Source organism: Trachemys scripta, chromosome 1 (assembly GCF_013100865.1).
Source record: "Trachemys scripta elegans isolate TJP31775 chromosome 1, CAS_Tse_1.0, whole genome shotgun sequence".
Classification (NCBI taxonomy): domain Eukaryota; kingdom Metazoa; phylum Chordata; order Testudines; family Emydidae; genus Trachemys; species Trachemys scripta.
In genome coordinates, this window is record NC_048298.1 from 98,810,764 (window position 1) to 98,830,346 (window position 19,583).

General features: G+C 43.8%; 1 protein-coding gene across 2 annotated transcripts in view; it reads right to left on the reverse strand.

Annotated features, from left to right (window-relative positions):
• The window catches only part of PARPBP (PARP1 binding protein), a 95,669-nt gene that overhangs the window by 51,864 nt on the left and 24,222 nt on the right, over positions 1-19,583 (reverse strand). The window contains exons 6-7 of one of the 2 annotated variants that reach the window (XM_034778736.1): positions 13,829-13,936; positions 12,785-12,939 (exon numbers count right to left, since the gene is read on the reverse strand). In XM_034778736.1, coding sequence (XP_034634627.1) covers positions 12,785-12,939; positions 13,829-13,936 — 263 coding nt within the window. The remainder of the gene's footprint in view (positions 1-12,784; positions 12,940-13,828; positions 13,937-19,583) is intronic. The other variant, XM_034778741.1, reaches the window with a different exon arrangement.

Genomic DNA, 19,583 nt, shown 5'->3' on the forward strand with positions numbered 1-19,583 from the left:
GTTTGCAAACAATACCAAACTGGGAGGGGTTGCAAGTGCTTTGGAGGATAGGATTAAAATTCAAAAGTGATCTGGACAAACTGGAGAAATGGTCTGAAGTAAATAGGATGAAATTCAACGTACTCCTTTTAGGAAGGAACAGTCATTTGCACACATACAAAATGGGAAATGACCCCCCTTAGGAAGGAGTACCGCGGAAAGGGATCTGGGGGTCATAGTGGACCATAAGCTAAATACGAGTCAACAGTGCAACATTGTTGCAAAAAAAGCGAACATCATTCTGGGATGTATTAGCAGGAGTGTTGTAAGTAAGACATGAGAAGTGGTTCTTACACTCTACTCCGCCTGGATTAGGCCTCAACTGGAGTATTGTGTCCAGTTCTGGGCACCACATTTCAGGAAAGATGAGGACAAATTGGAGAAAGTCCAGAGAATAGCAACAAACAATGATTAACGGTCTAGAAAACATGACCTATGAGGGAAGATTGAAATAATTGGGTTTGTTTAGTCTAGAAAAGAGAAGACTGAGAAGGGACATGATAACAGTTTTCAAGTACATAAAAGGTTATTACAAGGAGGAGGGTGAAAAATTGTTCTTCTTAACCTCTGAGGATAGGACAAGAAGCAATGGGCTTAAATTGCAGCAAGGGAGGTTTAGTTTGGACATTAAGAAAAACTTCCTGACTATTAGGGTGGAATACATTGCCTAGGGAGGTTGTGGAATCTCCATCATTGTAGATTTTTAAGAGCAGGTTAGACAAACATTTGTCAGAATGGTCTAGATCAGTGGTCCCCAACCTTTCAATGTGGCGGGCGCCACTGAGGAGCGCGGCCGCTGGACAAGCAGCCGCCGAAATGCCGCCGAGAAGCGGCGACGCCAAAATGCCGCTGCTTTTCGGGCGCAACGCCTCTTGATGATGATGCTTCTCAGCGGCAACACTTCTTGGCGTTCCCGCTTCTCAGCAGCATTTCGGTGACTGCTTGTCCGGCGGCCACGCTCCTCGGCAGAGGGGCGCTCCCTTGTCAGTAGGCGGGCGCACATAGATGCCCCAGCGGGCACCGCGTTGTGGACCAATGGTCTAGATAATACCTAGTCCTGCCATGAGTGCGGGGAACTAGACTAGATGACCTCTTGAGGTCTCTTCCAGTCCTATGATTCATGCAAAAGTTCTGGAGCCATTGCAGATCATCCCAGGTCCGCATGACTATGTGATCACACCAGTCTGTGATCATGATTCTGCTCAGGAGCTGCTGGTCTATATTTGGGGAATGTATGGTTATGACAACAGGCATGAGCTGCATCTGCTGGGTCATGGCTGGCATATCAACATCCCCCCCTCCAAGAGGTGCATTCAGTAGGTCAAATACAGCTGCCGAATTGTCCACCAGCATCTCATAGATGGTATGCCCGATTCCCGATATAGGAGTGAGAGTGAGCTGGAGAAGTTTTTCCACTGAGTCGGGATCGATGTTGATGACTCCAGCTGCTGGCAATACGTGTATCCGACCAGGCTTGGTTGCGTGTGTTGGAGGGCTCAAAACCAGTCAAACCACTTCTGGTCGAGTCTCGTGGGATGGACAGACAAATTCTCCCACAATCCACTATGAACCAAGCCCTAAGGCAGTTACAGCAGCGAGGATGCTAGGAACCCTGGGATACATCAGCACAATTGTGAGGCCCATGTTTACAATGCAGTGTGAATGCTCAAGTGTGGGCTTGGAAACTCCCGGTCTGCAGCATGGGTCCCACAGACCAGGTTTACTATGAAGTGTAGACATAGCCTTAGAGATGGGGCCAGAGCGTCACTTTAAAAGGAAGGGTCTTGGTAGCTGGGAATCTAGGTCTGCTCAGAGGGCTGTGATCTGAACTTCTACTTTCTAGGTCACAACAGTGCCCTCTCCCAGCACCTGCCTGAATCAGGAAGTTTAGAAAGGAACAGGAAATTACAACAATCTAAATTTAATTAAAAACCAACTGCAACAATACACAATTGAAGTTTTAGGTATTAGACTATTTTTCTAAGTTTCTGAGTCAAACCTACTCTTTGAAACAAAATCATTGCAATTGCAATTCTTTTAAAAATTAAAGTAATTTACGCTACACAAGTTGGTGTGTTTTTTTTCCTAAAGCAGTGTAATAGATTTTCAATACTCTGAAGCAATTCCAATATTAAACTGGAATGAAGACAAACAACAATCATAATGGCATCTTCTAATTAATAAGTACCAGTATGTCAGCTTTTCCCATTATAAACCTTACTTTATCTGGGGATTCAATTTTACTATAAAAGTTTGCCCATGATAAGACACTTGGTATTTAAAAAGGTTTTAAACTTTATATATTTTTTAAGAAAATCCACTATAGCTCTGGTATTTGTTACATGGCTCATTTAAAAAAAAAAAAAAAAAAAAAAAAGCCCATTACCCACACCTTTGCACTTCATAAAAATAATTTTGTACATTTTTAGAATTTTAGAAGTAATTAGTCCAACCCTTTTAATATAAATGTATTTTAAAACTGGCACTATTTATGATCAGCAACTTTTCCCCTAACATTTTAAATGCCAAAATACAGGTTAGCATCTGTTCTGTACTATAAACTGACAGATACAAAGCAGTTTTGAGGTAGTTTCCAAGATTCATTTAAACAATATTTCGGTTTCATTGAATTGCAATACATTGTAAATGTTCCAAAGTAACTGAAAACAGACTTACCTTACAATTTTTCATGTAACAGTGAAAGTTTAAAGAGTCCCTATATAAATGGAAGGTTTACTGAGTATATTGCCTCTGCAGATCCACACTCTTAAGAGATGGACAACTCTGAGCTACAAGTTCTACAGCAGTCCAGAATGCAGATACTTTGAGCCCACCTGAATGCCACCAAGTGGATCCAAACATTCAGTGCAAGGCTGTATAAAGCTCTGCAACCACAACTGCCTCATTTTCTCTCTTGCTTAAAATACAATCATCTAAGCCTTCAAATGTGGGTGTGGCTTTACAATGGCAGCACACAAAGTAAGAGAAATTGAGTCATTCCTGCTCAAAAGAAAGCCTGATTCACTGACCCATACTCATGGTCAATTTCAGCCTCATGCTGAATAAGCAACTGTAAAGATGATGGTTCATGGGGCTCACACAGATCCTCTCCAGAACTGCATGTTTACCAAAAGTGTTGGATCAGAGGGCTTGAAGTGGCTGCTTCAGGTTCTTATTGCTAATTCCAAGAGCTGTGCAACAGTGCCACTTAGTGGCTAGTTTTACAGAGGGAAGCCAGGGCCCCACCCAGGCACAGCAGCCCTGTTGCTGATCTACTCAGTCTGCTCCTCCCTAAACTCAGAGATTTATAGGACAACAACCATCACAAACTCCAAGGGTCAGACCATGGGGCTGCAGCTTATCTATAGCTTTTAGAAGCCTGGAAACTTCATGATGGCATTCTAGAGAGACTGAACCTTAATGTAACTGGCACTCAGGCCCATCTCCAAACTGGTCTGAAAGAATAATGATCTTCAGAACTGCTGATACCAGTGGAATCTATGGATTTTTTAGAGCAGTACTCCAAGAGAAATTACGTTCTCCAAATCCTCAAGTACACAGAAAGGTGTCAATTTCACTGGCAATGCATCATGTATATTTGCTTATCATAGAATCATTCAGGTTCATGTGCTTCACAACTAGACTAGGCATGCTGGGCTCTGTTACTGGGTTCTTATCCCGAAAGTCATCTATTACAAGAAACTGTGAATATATTTGTTAGTTCCAGGGCCTCCTCAACCATTTCTTAGTTGCAAGGATGATGGTTCCTTGAAACTTGGCAATTTTCTGTAGAACGCTACAAAGGTAGGGTGACTGAAGAGAGGAAGACAAAATAGTTCAAAGTTCCAGGGAATTGCAAACATTTATTCTGCTCGACCCAAATTCCTTGAACCTGCTGAAGAATTCTGTACCTTTCCATAGGCTTGGCAAGTCAGTCAACTGACTACCTATTATGGTCAAATACTGTCAAGTATTCCAGCAAGATTGCCCTGACATTGATGCAATCAAAAACCACCTAAGTGCCATCTTTTAGCAAGCCTACTTAAATATCTCCATCACTCCCTCTTCTACATGCTAATGCTCCCTATTGGGAAAAAAGGGGAAGTTGGGCATCTTGACTGGCTGCAGTCTTCTAGAACAAAGACTGTATGTATATCTTTATTTTTATACCAAGCCATGTACATGGTTGTTTACAAAGCATATTAAGTTAAAAGACGTGGTCCCTGCCCTGAAGAGTTTACAATTTAAATTCACCAGATACACAGACATTAACTCCAAAAGAGAGTGGGGGTGGGAGAAGAGGATTCACAGTCATTAAACCTCCTTCCACAACACAAAGGGTACATCTACACTACAGCGGGGAGTCGATTTAAGATACGCAAATTCAGCTACGTGAATAGCGTAGCTGAATTCGACGTATTGCAGCCGACTTACCCCGTTGTGAGGACGGCGGCAAAATTGACTTCTGCCGCTTTTTGTCGGCGGCGCTTACTACCACCTCCGCTGGTGGAGTTAGAGCGCCGATTCGGGGATCGATTGTCGCGTCCCAACGGGACGCGATAAATCGATTCCCGAGAGGTCGATTTCTACCCGCCGATTCAGGCGGGTAGTATAGACCAGACCAAAGAGAAAACGTACACAGCCATTAAGCCTTTTCCTGAAACAAAATCATCTTAACTATTAATGCCCAACACTTCTCCCATCCTCAACAAAGCAAACAATTCACATTAAATGTCCATGTAAATAAGCCCTCACTCCTCCCCCTCTCAACAAATATCCCCTTCATAAACCATGTGTCCACCTCCTGCATATATCCCCAACCAAACCTTGCAGATAATATGAAAAGTTCTATGCTAATAATGGGGCTGACATCACATTTAAATTGAGGCCCTTCCCTCCCTTCCTGCTCTCTTCCTCCTCCTGCTGAAGTTTGAGCCCATTGTGTTTGCTGCATGGAGGAGGAGGGGCTGCCTATCCCCTCTCCCTCTATGTGATGTGGAGTCTCTAATCATCCTGGGACAGATGGAGCAGTATGCCTGAAAACATTTTGATTGTCTGGAATCTTCTGGAGCAGCAGCAGTTACAAATAGAACTGAATGGCTACTGGTTGATTAAAATACAAGAGATATTTCATAATCTAGAGAGCATTCCAGAAAGTAGTGAAACATTAAAAAACAGTGACAAATTAGGCAGCCTTGGAAAGTAAAAAAAATCATTTATATGGACATTTTTTACTCGACATGAACATGGAAAAACTCTTATAGCTAAAGTACAAGTTCTGTTCTTTTGAGTATGTGACATTAGATAGAATGGAACAAAACTTGCTGCATTTTTGTGATGTGTCCAGTTTCTGTCAAAATAAGATTATTGCATTCAAACAGCAAGAAAGGGAAAACTGGTCTGCATCAAAATTTGTCTTCTTCTGTGCACAACTCAATCTTTTGCAGCAGCATCTTGAAGCATGAAGTCTGCTGATGAAGACGGTGATGTGAGTGACAATGATAGTGACCCTAATTCCATTTCTTCAATCTTTTGATAAGACTTTTGTTACTTCATCTAGTTCAGTATTGAAAACTTCTACTTCTGGAAAGTCTTCAGACGTTCATCAAATCGGTGTTGAGAGGTTTTTCTGGTAATGGGACATTCTGTCCAAAGACAAACTTGACAGTATGTTTGCTGGAGATATTTATACCAGCATTACACCATTTCATATAGTTGAAAATCCTTATATGCTAGATTTTTTTCATAAATTTTATCCAGTGTGGAAAATACCAAGTAGGAAACAGCTTGTGAGAAGTCTTCTGAATGCTGAAGCGATCAATGTGAAAAGGAGTTGGTGTTCTTATTGTGCAAGCTCCACATGTGTGTCTAGGGCAGAGGTGGGCAAACTATGGAGGAGGTGGGACTCTCCAGCCTGGCCCCTGAGCTCCTGGCCTGGGAGGCTAGCCCCCAGCCCCTCCCCCGCTGTTCCCCCTTCCCCACAGCCTCAACTCACTGCGCCGCTGGCGCAATGCTCTGGGCAGTGGGGCTGCAAGCTCCTGGGGCAGCATAGCTGCAGAGCCTGGCCTGACCCTGTGCTGTGCGGTGCTCTGTGCTGTGTGGTGGCCTGACTGGCTCCAGCTGGGCGGCGCAGCTGTAGCGCCGCCAGCCACCGGTGCTCCAGGCAGCGCGGTACGGGGCAGAGAGCGGGGGGGTTGGATAGTGGATAGAGGGCAGGGAAGTTTACGGTGGTGGTCAGGGGGCGTGAGTGTGGATAGGGGTCGGGGCAGTCAGAGGGCGGGGAACAGGTTGAATGGAGGCAGGTGTCCCCAGGGGACAGTCAGGAAGGGGGGGGGGGAGTTGGATGTGTGGGTGGGGGCCAGTCAGGGGCAGGGGTTCCAGGGTGATCAGGGGACAGGGAAAAGGGGTGGTTGGATAGGGCAGGGATCCGGGGGGGGGGAGGCAATCAGGAATGAGAAGAGGGGCTGGGGTTCGGGGGGCTGTCGGGGGGCAAGAAGGGGGGGGGGGGTCAGGCCACATCTGGCTGTTTGGGGAGGCACAGGCTCCCCTAACCAGCCCTCCATACAATTTCCGAGACCGTTTGCCTGCCCCTGGTCTACTGTCTGATGGATGGAGCAATATTCAAAATGAGGGTGTCATCAGCTTCATGGTAACAACTCCACAACTAGAGAGTTTTACGCCTTCCAATGTGCAACTGAGCATCACCACGTGGCCTAATATATTGCTGATTAGTTTAAAAATATAATCAATGAATTGGGTCCACAAAAAGTTATTTCTGTTGTGGCAGAAATGCAGCTAACATGAAAGCAGCTTGGGCTTTTTGTTGAGGAATGAGAATCCACACCTTCTGCATTATGGATGTGCTGTCCACTAGTGAAAAGCTGCATTATATGATGTTGAAGATCTGACAACTTTCTCATCTCATGTCAAAAATTAAAAGCATTGTCAAGTTTTACAAAAAGCAAACAAGTACCAGCAGCCATTTTTTCCAGCATAATTTAGTACAGCACTCAGTTTCATCCACATTGAGGAGTAAGCCTTGTTGTACTCGATGGTATCTTCTTTTATAAATGTCTCAAAGATCTTAAAATATGCAAGAAGGCTCTTCACACAGTTGCTGCTGAAGAAGGGATGGCTGGGTGTGCCCCCCAGTAATCCAAACTGAAATTCTTGACTATGCCTGAAGGATGCAGAATTTAAAATTAAATTTAATTGCTTGAATCTGTAGCTCAGTTCATTCAGAAAATGAAAAATGATGGTTCTATTCTGTCTGATGCCAAGAACAAGTTCCTGGACATTAAAAAAAACACATTTGTGAGATACTGAACACAGTCCATTTACAGAAGCTGAAGAGGGGAAAAAAACCCAAAATAATATCACAGCACAATCAAATTACCTTTCTGATGATGAATTTGATCCAATTTGTGATCTCAGAGTGGCTGGTGTAAATTTTAAAGGATATACAAACAAACAAAAATACAATTCTGATGGAGGTAGCAACCTATAAAGCAAGCAGCAGACTGTTCAGTCATAAAACAATGTGAACTGCAATCCCAGCAGATGAATCAAAACAACTTGCTGCTTCCTCATAGAAAGGGTCATGTCCTCCTAGATCTCTAGCTACAGTGGCAGAAATTCTTTTAACACTTCCGTGTACTACAGCATATGTGGAACAAAACTGGTCGATTTGGGGAATCATCCATTTCCAAACCAGAAATATACTGAAGACCTCCACTGCTGGGAATCTGGTAACCGTGTATCACCATTTAAGAAAACTGCAGATGAGTTGATTCGATATTCAGCAGATGAAGAGGAAGGAGATATTGATGGATTTGATGAGGACAACAAAGATACAGATGAAGCACTGAAGCTGATAGAGGAGATATGAAAAGCAAGATATTTGACAAGCTGGTCCGATCTGTATCTGACAGACGTGCATTTAAAAATGACTTTTTTAAAAATAAATTGCTATGAGTTTATAAAAAGAATTTTATTTTCCTTTTTATAACTGTTCGGTTTTGAACAACACTCACATTTAAATGTTAGATTAACACTGCTAAAAATAAGAAAATTATTTAATTTTTAGAACTTTATTTCATTATGTATTGCATTTTTCTGAGTTAAAGTAACTTAGTTAAATAACTTTTTTTTTAAGTTAGGCATAAGTGTCTAAGGCTAAACCTACTGGAGACCATAAAGTCTTACTCTTTTTTGTTACTGTTTTAATAAATTAGTGCTTTAAAGTATTTGATCATTTTTGACATTGTTTGACCAATCATTTTTTAATCAGTCAAATGGCCAGCCCTATCTTTCTATGTCTCTTGGAAGCTCATGGGTCCACTTGGGTTCTGTGCCATATTTGGTCAGGATTGTCATACTTTGGAATTCAACTGGATTCCACTCAGCCAATCCATCACTGGAGTTTCTTTTCCCATTATGTGACTGCCTCACAGACTGGAAATAGATTTTGTTTTACTCAAGACTAGCAGATCTATATTCTTGATCACGTCCTACCCTTCAGGTATCCCCCATGGCAATTTACTTATGCCTGTCATGGCGTTGTTCAATTGCCCTCCCAAATAAAATTTTGGACTCTCAAGGTAAAGTAAGTAGTGCCAACCTGGTCACTTTGGTCTGTGAGCTAGTGTCCATAATTGACATCTTCCACTCCAGAACATCCAAGGTGCAGGTTTTCAATGATTGACCAACACTTCTTGGTATGAGTTTTTGTTTCCCAGTTCTGCTTTCCACTATGACAACATGAACAGCTGAAGTGACTCATGACTCTACTCTGAGACTTCCTGACATCAACCATGCAGCCAGCTCCATAATACTACAGTATATTTCTTCCTGTAGCAAATATGGGAACCTGATTTTGCAGTTTGGTTATTTTCTGCTGGATGAGGAATACCTTAACCATTCTGATGCTAAATATTGCTTCCAGCTAAAAGCTCCTATCCGCTTGTTAGCTACCTGTGAGTTTCCAAGAAGGAACAGACTTCTTTGATCACTGGTCTTTGAAAGGTGGAATGGTTAGTCCTTTGGAAGACTGCTTCTTCTGCAGGGACCTCCTAGCGGACATATATAAGGCCATGGAGCAGAACTAATTCTAATCACATTGCACATCACTTCACAGGATGAGAGACTTAACGGAGGAACAGCAGTGCCTTAACTAGCTTGAATTACTTGCCCTTAGCTTCCAGAGACTTGAAGAGCTTTTGCAACTAGTGGACTGCTATTCTCAATGCATACACATTGTAATTTGAAGCCTGTTAACAACAAACTCAAGGACTTGAAGTCTCCCTTCAGAGAAACTTCAGTTTTTCTATTCAGTAGGTCCTCCCAGGCTGCTGCTTCTACTAGAGTTGCTGCTGTTGTAGCAGCGCCAGAGATGTCAGCATCCACTCTTGGGTTCTCTGCATTAGATAGCCTCAGTCCTCCCGAGGGCTCTCTGTCTGCAACAGATCACTTGGTGCCTATTATTTTATGTTAGAGTGAACATGTACAGGGCACTGCAACAAATACAGTGACCGGTCCCCAGTAACTCACTCTGCTGATATCTTCCCTCCTCCAGTTGCAGTATCTATACCATCCTGGCTATGTGGAGTGGGAAGCTAGAATCTGCCTGTCTCCTGCAACTGCAGGTTGAGAATGTCCCATTAGCCGGTATGAGGGGCTTCTCACAAGGATCCATACCACTGTATCTACAGGCCATATGAGAGCTGCTGGAGCTGAAATGGTTCCTTCTCTTCTCTGTCTAGGTTTTCTTCTAGAATTGGAGTCAGCAACACAGAGAAGCTGCTGCCACTGGAACAGTTCCTTTGAACTCCCTATAGTGGGGACAGGAAGACAGCTGTTCATGTTGGAAAATCCAGCTAATGCTGGTGCCTGTGCACACTCCTGTGTGCCTAAACAGACTCCTGGAGACTTCCCAAGTAGCTAGGGATTTTGACTGCTCCATTCTCTTTCTCCCTAGACTCTGATGGAGGTGGAACTGGGAGGATCTAGCGCAGGGGTAGGCAACCTATGGCACGCGTGCCAAAGGCGGCACTCAGACTGCCCGGGTCCTGGCAGCTCTGCATTTTAATTTAATTTTAAATGAAGCTTCTTAAACATTTTAGAAACCTTATTTACTTTACATACAACAATAGTTTAGTTATATATTATAGACTATAGACTTTTAGACCTTCTAAAAATGTTAAAATGTATTACTGGCACGCAAAACCTTAAATCAGAGTGAATAAATGAAGACTCGGCACACCCCTTCTGAAAGGTTGCCGACCCCTGATCTAGTGTATTGCTGTTTCTGGGAATCAGCCTAACTGCCTGAACCAGGGCAGGACAGAATCTGCACATGCTCTCCTTCTCCCTCTTCCCTGGAATAGAGATAGCTGGGGAGACCATACCCTTGCAGGGAATGAAGGCTGGAAGAAAAGGACAGAGGGAAGACATCCATGAGAGCAGGTAACTATAAGATCTACATATGGGACTGGAATACCTGCCAGGTGCCCTTCCTGGGGCTTGCAGACATGTACTAGAGCCAACCCAGCTCTAGCAGCAACTTCTCTGCCTCTACAGGGTACGGGGCTCCTGGACTTGACGTTTCCCAGTTGCCTCAATTCTGGTAAGTCCCCTTTTAGCTGTTATTTCTTCTACCTCTTCCTGGACCTTACAGTAGCTTCCTGTTTCTTCACCTCCTTAGATATTTCTGCCACTCCAACTGCAGCTCCTCAGCTTCAGGTCATTCTTACCTTCTCCCATGATCCTTAGGCTTTCAGTAGTTCCCATGATTCCTTCCCCTCTGTTCCCCATGAAAGCCACACAGTTCCTGTCTCAAGGTTTTTATGCAAAGAGATCTGGTCTTAGCTGACATCTTCTATGGTTGCAGGGATCTCACCTTGCTGAATACCCATTTCCCTGTCAAACATTCTGCTCCGGCAACTGCTCTCCAAAGTAGCCTGTTCTGCTCCTTAGCAGCCACCCAGCCTCTCCAGAGTACATGGATGCCTAAACCAAAGACTTCTCCATTGGCTCAATCCTTGGTAATCTTCTGGCTCCTTTCCTCTCCCCCAGCCAGGTCCAACATCTGGGTAATTAATAGACTATATCATGTTTGAAATAACCGACTAACTGGAAGCAGAAGATCAAGTCCCAGCCCAGACTCCCTCAGTGTAGGATGTAAAAGAAGTACCCTGCAATATTGCGTGCACATGTCTCTCAGATGAGCTGCAGAACATAGGCCCCAATTGGTTATAAAAAGCACCAGTATTTCTCCTCCTACAGCCCCCCTGCAGAGTCTCTCTCTACAGCTGTAGTCTGTCTCTCCTTACAAAACTGAGCACAAGCTAACAGTTCCATTTGTCTTAGTCAGTAAAAGTGGGGGTGCCCTCCTCAGTGGCAGTTTTCCTTCCATTTTTACTGCTGTGGCCTAGAAAGCCCAGGATCTCTCTGGGTTCAACACAGGGGCAGCTCTATGTATTTTGCCGCCCCAAGCAAGGCAGTGAGGCAGCCTTCGGCGGTGTTCCTGCGGGAGGTCTGCTGGTCTTGCGCCTTCGGCGTACCCGCCGCCGAATTGCCACCAAAGCCGCGGGACCGGCGGACCTCCCACAGGCATGCCGCCGAAGGCGGCCTGACTGCTGCCCTCACGGTGATGGGCAGGCCACCCCCCGCGGCTTGCCGTCCCACGCACTCGCTTGGTGCGCTGGTGCCCGGAACTGCCCCTGGTTCAACAGAAACATTGTGTTGTCTCTCAGGGCAGGTTTCATCTTTATGTTATTCTGTCCCTTTTATCCAGTGTAAGTAGGAAGAACAGGTTTGAAGTTCTCACTCTAGGTGTTGGGCCACCTTCAGGTTGTTGATTTCCCACAGTAAAAATCTAGGATACCTATACATATTTTGGGAGAGCACTTAGGATACACTTGTCAAGCATCTTGTTTTCTTTAAGCCCTCCTCACTATTTCTGGGAATCCCATCTGGATCCTTGTTCTTCCTTGCCTCTCTTACTTACCCTTATATGTAAGAGAGAAGACTACACAAATAACACTATTTACTCTCTGTCCAATGGAAAAATCAGCATCTAGCTACAGTGCCTTCAGTCAGTGCTAGACGTGCAGCCAAAGCACCCCACCCCTCCTTCCTCCCTCATCCTCTCCCCCCACCCTCCCATATCCCTTACAGAATAGCACAGAGGGGAACCGCACTGGATGTTTTCTGTGCGGCAGTAGTGGTGACTACAGAAGAGTCCAAAGAGAGATCCTAAGTAAGGTTTTACAAGTGCTAACAAAAAGAGGATTCGCCAAAGAAACACAAAACTAGACAGCTGAACAACTACAATGATAATGACTGCATGGTTATCAAGATATATAGAAACCATTGTGAGAGCATTTTACATCTTGAGGATACCACTGGAAACTACAGCTCAGGAAAACCAGAAACCACCTGGAACTCAACAACTACTGGAATAAGCAAGAAGCAGGGGTAGCAAGAATCTATCCCCGAAAGAGACTACAAGATAGAAAATTTAAATCCAGAAGACAGTCCGGCTGCCCAGAGTGAAAACAATAGGAACCACGAATAATAAAGTTTCTAGAGCTACACAATTTAAACTATAAACATTTACTACTCGGGGGGGGGGGGTGGACTATCAACAATCAATAACTAAATTTACAGAATTCAGAAAACAAAACAAAAAAACAAGAATACCCCCACACCCAGCAAGGAAAAGAAAAGAGGGAAACTCCATTACCGTGGATCCAGGACTTCGCCAATGATTTCTTCCAGCTTGTCGATAAAATTAACAAAGTCTGAAAGTCCCTTTACGTGGGTTCTTAAAGTATCAAATGGTGAAGGTGCATAACCTTTTCCTCCAAGTTCTATCATTCGGATGAAAGATGTTGCCATCTATTATCAGAAAAATATTTAGGTAGGTAGAACTATAGTAGTAAAAGAAGTATATAACTTTTGGAAGAGACAATTATGAATCATTTTGAAGAAGTAATCCTTTCCCAAGGCAAAAGGCTAGCATGAACAGTCCTAGTGAAGTCAATGGGGTTACACATTATAGTAAGCATTATGCCTGGTGACAACCATTGGCAAGATCACGACTTAAAATAGTGCAGCATTATATGAGGTCTAAACAAAATATAAAATTAGGCCCAAGTAATTAAGCACAGCCTTTTACCAAATTGAACTTCAAAATATCACTGTGCATTATTTTATAGATATATGCATGTGAGTAACTTTTTGCACGCAAGCTGAACTCAACAGTCCTACTCATAGATATAACTAGGATCAGGGACATACTGTGCTTTATGAACATTTTCTAAAGTGAGAGTGACTAAAAGTTATTCACTAAAGTGGCTTAATTTTCCAGACACCCACAACTTTCCTGCGGGGAGAGAGGAGAAAATGAGAGCTCAGGATGTTCATCACTGCTGAAAATCAAGTCAGTTATATACACTCTACAATCAAGTCAGTTTTATTTACTATATAAATATAGTAAAGTTTTCATATATTTATGTAGATCTATACATATAGTAGATAAAATATTATTAAAAATATAAGACTGCCCTAAGCAGAACACTTACAACTTTACAGCAACTTTCAGAAGAATTAGTTTTCTACTTCTACCTTTTTAGGTAAACAAAACTTTTGACAATCCTATCTGTTTGCAAGGATGCAATAGTAATTGTGTATATAATTTTTAACTTCAGATTATAAAAAGCTCATGACCTCTTAGGACTTGAAAACAGTACAACTGAAATAATTCTAGCAAAGGAAGAAAGCAGACCTGCCAACATTCATATCTTTGCTCTGTTAAAGATTTGCTGTGGATTGCATGTGGTTCATAGGACCTTGCCTCCTCAATGGAAAATATTTTGGCTTCATGTAATTTATCCTAGACAAAGATGCCAAAAAAAGAAGGCTTCTTTATACAGTAGAGAAGTTTCCCCTTTGGCAACTGAAAAAGAGAGGGTAATGAATCCAGTCCAAACACATTTTTTTTTTAAACACAACATTAATACAACATTAGGAGCTGAAATAATCCTAGAACTGAGGTTTCACAATTTTTTCCATATTTATTCAACCATAAGATCATGGGAGTTCGGCTGCTTCAGCATAAATAAAGATTACTTTACCCTACAGTAAGAGTGGTTTTTCACTGCACCAGTGTAGCTGCTCATGCGCCTCATGTACACAAGATCGAATTCTTTCAAATAGCAGTGTTTGTCAGGGCCACATACACACCCTATGCCTCCTTGTGCTCCCACACAAGGACATAAAGGGCAGAGCTGCTGCAACCCTCCCTCAGTTTCTTTGCAGTTTGAAGCCCATGGTAGCAGAGGATTCTGAAAAGCAAGGATGGAGGGCAGGTTGTGGGAGCCACACTGACAATAACATCTTAAAGAACCAGTTAGTGTAAGGTACGTAACTTCTCTCCCTGAATGTGTCAGTGTGGCTCCCATTATAAGTGACTGACAAACAGCACTCTCCTTCTGGATAATAGGATGAATAGTATCTTCCTCAGTTGAACAGAGATTTTAGTACTACTCTCCTGAATCTAGCATCCGCTCTAGCAACTAAGTCAAGTGCATGTTGTGTGTGGGGGAGGTGGGGGGGGGGAGGAACTGTCAGTGGGTTTGCAGATCTTGGAAATGGAAACATTTCTGAAGCAGGTGAAGGATGTCATTTGAGCCCTGGTGGCATAAGCCTTGATGGTCAGTGGGAGGAACACACCATCCAATGGGTAACAGGGAGATACAAAGAATATTTAAGTGGCTATCAGAATGTAATGAGATGGCCTGGCCCTTGGAATGGCTGTCTACAGACAGAAAAAAAGGGAGACAGTCTGAACAGTTTGTTTCTGTCAATGTAGTAAAGGAAGGCTCAGGAAACTTCTAATGTATACAACTTTGCTCCTGAAGAAGAATGGGTTTCAGGAGGAAGGTAGGCAGATTTATTGGTTGATTCAAATGGAATTCCAAGCTGACCATGGGGATGAACTTGGATTGAGGTTTGAGCACCATCATAACCCTATGAAACATTGTGTAGGAAGGCCCTGCTGCAAGTACTTGGAGCTCCCTCATTCTCCTGGCTGATGCAATTGCAACTAGGAAGATAGTCTGGAGTAAAATGCACTCTGAAAGGAGCTCAAAGGGTGGTCTTTCGAATCTTGAGAGGACAAAGTTGAGGTCCCAGAAGGAAGTAGGCCATTGAGGAAATCCAGTACCATCAAGTGAGTGCAGACCAAGCATGACTGTACAGGCAAATGGCAAGCAAAAATGGCTGTGAAGTAGATTTCATCTGCATCAATGAAGCTGAATTCAGGTTAAGTGGAACTTTATTAAACCTTGTGCACTGCTCTGTCCATATGGCTGAGTTGCTTCCAGTCTAAATCTGTGCTCCCTGTTCCCATGGTGTCCCCGCAGTGACAGCCCCTCCAGGGAACATGGGTCCTCTGACTCCAGGTCCACTGATCATGACACAAGGTGGACCTCAACTGGCCAAAGCATAGTAAATGAAAGCAGTAGTAGCAGATCTGCAGTACTGAAACCTGAATAGGGTCCAGGCCCCATAGAGCAGCCCAAATAAAGAATTTCTTCCAATTTGATGAATAAGTTCTTCTGGTGGACATCTTCCTGCTCTGTATCAGGATATCCTGAACTTATCTAGAGCATTCTGTCTATGGCACTTAAACAGACAACATCCAGACTATCAGATGCAGATTCTAGATGAAGTATCTGACTACAGTGCTGCCTCTGCCAGTATGGAGCTACACAAACAATTTTGTCTGTCTCAGTTTTGGAAGTCACCCTGAGGACAAAAGAGAGTCAGTAGAAAGGCATAAAGGAAGCTTGGATTCCATTGCAGAAGGAAAGAGTTATGCAATGATCCCAGGCTCATGATCTCTCTGAAACAGAAATTCTGACAATTGGCATCATCCTGGGTGGCAAATACGTCTACCAAAGGAACTCACCTAGCTACAGAATACTGGGTGTATGATGGATCTCCACAGGAAGAACTTGCGATTGGCCATGGACTACCTGCTCAGGAAGTCTGCCAGGTTGTTGCTGATTCCCAGGAGATGGGACATTGGGGTTATCCCAAGTCAGTGGCATCACATCCATAACTTGATGGTCCCCTGACAGAGAAGAAATGAGTATGAACCTCCTGGCTTGTTGATGTAGTGCATCACAGAGTTGTTGGCCATCAGGTTCAGTACTGTGGAATTTTGAAGACCAGATAGTAAGTCCATGCAGGACATTGATATGAAGCTGAAAGTCTTCCAGGGACCAGATCCCCCATCTGTAGATGGTCCAGGTTGTCTCCCTCACTTGCTCTTGATGCACTAGTAATTAAAGTTCTTGTTAGGAGGTGGAGGGTAGAACTGCACACCTCCATGTCCATTTTTGGGTTCCTTCTACCATCTCTGTTATGCAATGCCATGAGGTGGAACCACAACATTCTTTTTTATTTGGGTGTTTTGCTGGGAAAGAGAGTCAGAGTGGCCACAGGGGAAGTCTGGCAAGCAGTGCAACATATATGCATGCTAACATAGGGCATAGCAGTCCCAGACAGGTTCAAACTATCATTGTTGACTTGGTTTTTATTGCAAGTAATAGCAGTTGCATTGAGAGGAATCTATCATTGGGAAGGTATGCTCCCGCAGACCTGGAATTGATCTAGGCTTCTATGAACACTATCACCTGTGATGGAATAGACTATTTTTTTGTCGTTCACCAGGAGACTCAGCTGAGAGAATAGGGAGAGAGCGTAGTTCCGGCTCACAGCCATCCCCTCCTGAGATATGCCTGTGATCAGCCAATTGTTGAGGTAATCACAGACATGGCTACCCCTCCTTCTGAAATGAGCCACTACTATTGCTAGGCACTTAATGAAGATTTTTGATGCCATGGAAAGTCTGAATGGCAGTATCTTGTTTTGGTAATGATTGGAGACCCACTGTCAATCTTAGGTACTTCTTGTGGGCTGGATGGATGGCTGGCTATGTAGAGGTATGCATCCTGCAAGTCAAGAGGAGACCAAATATTACCATCCTGAAACTCAGGCATCATACGTATTTATTCAGTCTAAGGTCTAGTATAGGATTAGGACCCCTTTCTTCTGATATTTTTTCTTCTTCCTGAAGGAGAAGAAACGCTCTTCCTCGGTACTCTGTAGGTACTTTATGGCTCCTAGATAAAGCGGTAAGACCACTTCTTGTTGCAATATTTTCTCATGAGAGGGATCCTGAAGGACGGGGCAGGAAATTTGGTAAGAATAATGCCTGGAAATGGACAGGATAGCCTCTAGTGCCAATTTGTCAGCTGTGAAGGCTGCCTAGGCATGGTGAAGAAGGGGCAAGGTGGTTCCCAAAGATAGGTGAAAGCTCCAGATTGACTCTCAACACTCCCATCAAATCTGCTGCTTCTGATAGTGAGTCAGCTTAGCCGAGGAGATGGAAAACAGTCACCCCCTAGAGTACCTGGGCTCCCTGTTGGTGCTCTGATTGACAACCACAGAAATAGAACTGTCTCCTCTGCTGGAGCTTATACTTTTAAGGTTCCCTATAGGGGGCCAGCATGTAAATCCCAAAGGACAATAGCATTGCCTTGAAAGGGAGTGGAGTACTTAGTCTATTTTCTGGTTGAAGAGCTCCATCCCCTCAAAGGGCAGGTCTTCTAAAGTGGCCTGCACCTGACAGTATGCCAGACACCTGGAGCCATGAGGCCCATCTCATAGTGACTGCCCAGCTATCAACCCTATAGCCATATCAGTTGTGTCCATGGACACCCATAGCTACATTCTGATGACCATCTGGTCCCACTTAATGATTTCCTTTAACTCATCCCTGTTTCTCTTGGATTTTTGATGAGAAGGGAGTGACCTTCACCCAAGAGAGAAAACAGTACTGTGGCAAATAGGGGCTAGTCATTTAACAAACAGAGTTAGAGTGAGACTGATCAACATGGCTTGCATCCAGAGAGGTCCAATTTTTTTGGATCTGTATCCTTTGGGATGCCTTTTATGGACTCGGATTTTTCTTGTACTTCCAGAACAACTAGAGACTCTGGGTTTGGATGTGCATAAAAGAAGTGTTCAAAGCCTTTGAGGGGTACCCAATATCTCTTTTCCATTCTCTTCAAAGTGGAAGGAAGAGTTACCAGGGTTTGTCACAGTCCTCTGACCAGTTCCAGGATCCCTTCATTAACAGGGAGAACAATTCTGATTGGCATTGTGACACTCAAAATACCAAAGTTTGAGATGCTTCTTTAGTATAAATGAAGACTCAACATCCACAACGTGGGTCAAGAAGTCCTGAAAATCTTTAAAGTCAATCACTGGCACTGGTGTCAGTGCCTATTCTGGCAATGATGAAGACTCTGAGTGGAGACAGGGATTGTTGTGATCCCTCTGTCACGTCTTGCTCTTGGGGACCATGTCCAGTTCTAGTGTGGGAGGCCTGACTAATGATGCAACCAGAGAATGGGATCCCCCCCTATTTCTGTAAACATGGGGGGCGGGGAAGGAATCTATTTCTGAACGCATGAGAGGACAGTCTCCAGTAAAGGCAATATGGCCAAGGTATCATGTCATATGGGTACTGGCCTGACTAGGGCTAGCCCAGTGCCACTCATCTGGGCAGTGCTCTTAATAAGGACTCCCACATGTCGTCCTTAGGGTCACACTCTAAAGGCAGAGGAGAAAAATCTCTGCTCAACACCAGCAAGAATGAATACACCAACAATGGCATGGAAGAGCATATCTTCTCTTTGTACAGCAGTGCCATAGGTAATTAGGGCACTGGGGCTGATAGTCTCTTTCCATTGCAGGGAATAACTCTGGAGACTATTCAGATTCCTCCAGAGTATCTCTCAGATCTTTGCTGGGTTCCATCAAAGATAGAAAGGTCAGCATCAGAGATCTCATTCCCTCTGCCATTCCTGATCTGGTTGAGGACTCGTATGCTCTATCCTTTGAGGAATCATGTTTTCTTTCCTCCTTATGGGACTCAACATTTGCATCTATGTTTGAGCTCCATTCAGCTCCATGAATGAGCCTCATCTTTATGTATAGGCACAGGTGCTGGATTTCCTGCCTGGGGTAGGCACCAAGGCTGTCACTTTTTGGTGCCGAGGTTTTCAGTGCCAAGGACCCGGCCAGTGTTGAAGGGGTCGGCATCAAAGTCACCAGTGCTGGCTCTGCTGGTGCTTTCTTCAGATTCTTTCTAGTGCTTGATCTCTACGTACAATATATGCTCGAGGAAGTGCTGGCAGATACTGGTTTATCTGGCCTTGCTCTGGTAGTGACCATCTCCTATGGTTCCAAAATGATGCATATGGACTGCTCCAATAGAGGTAGCTTGAGCGGAGTGAAAAGGACTTGTACGTAAAGCACCTGTCCAGGCTGTAGATAGCCTAGTCTAGGCAAAAGAGGCATCGATTGTCCATGCTTGATAGGGATCAGTCTCACAGGATGGGCAAGGTTTAAACCTTGACAGTATGGAATCCACTATGAGGCATAGCAGCTGACTCCCAGCACCT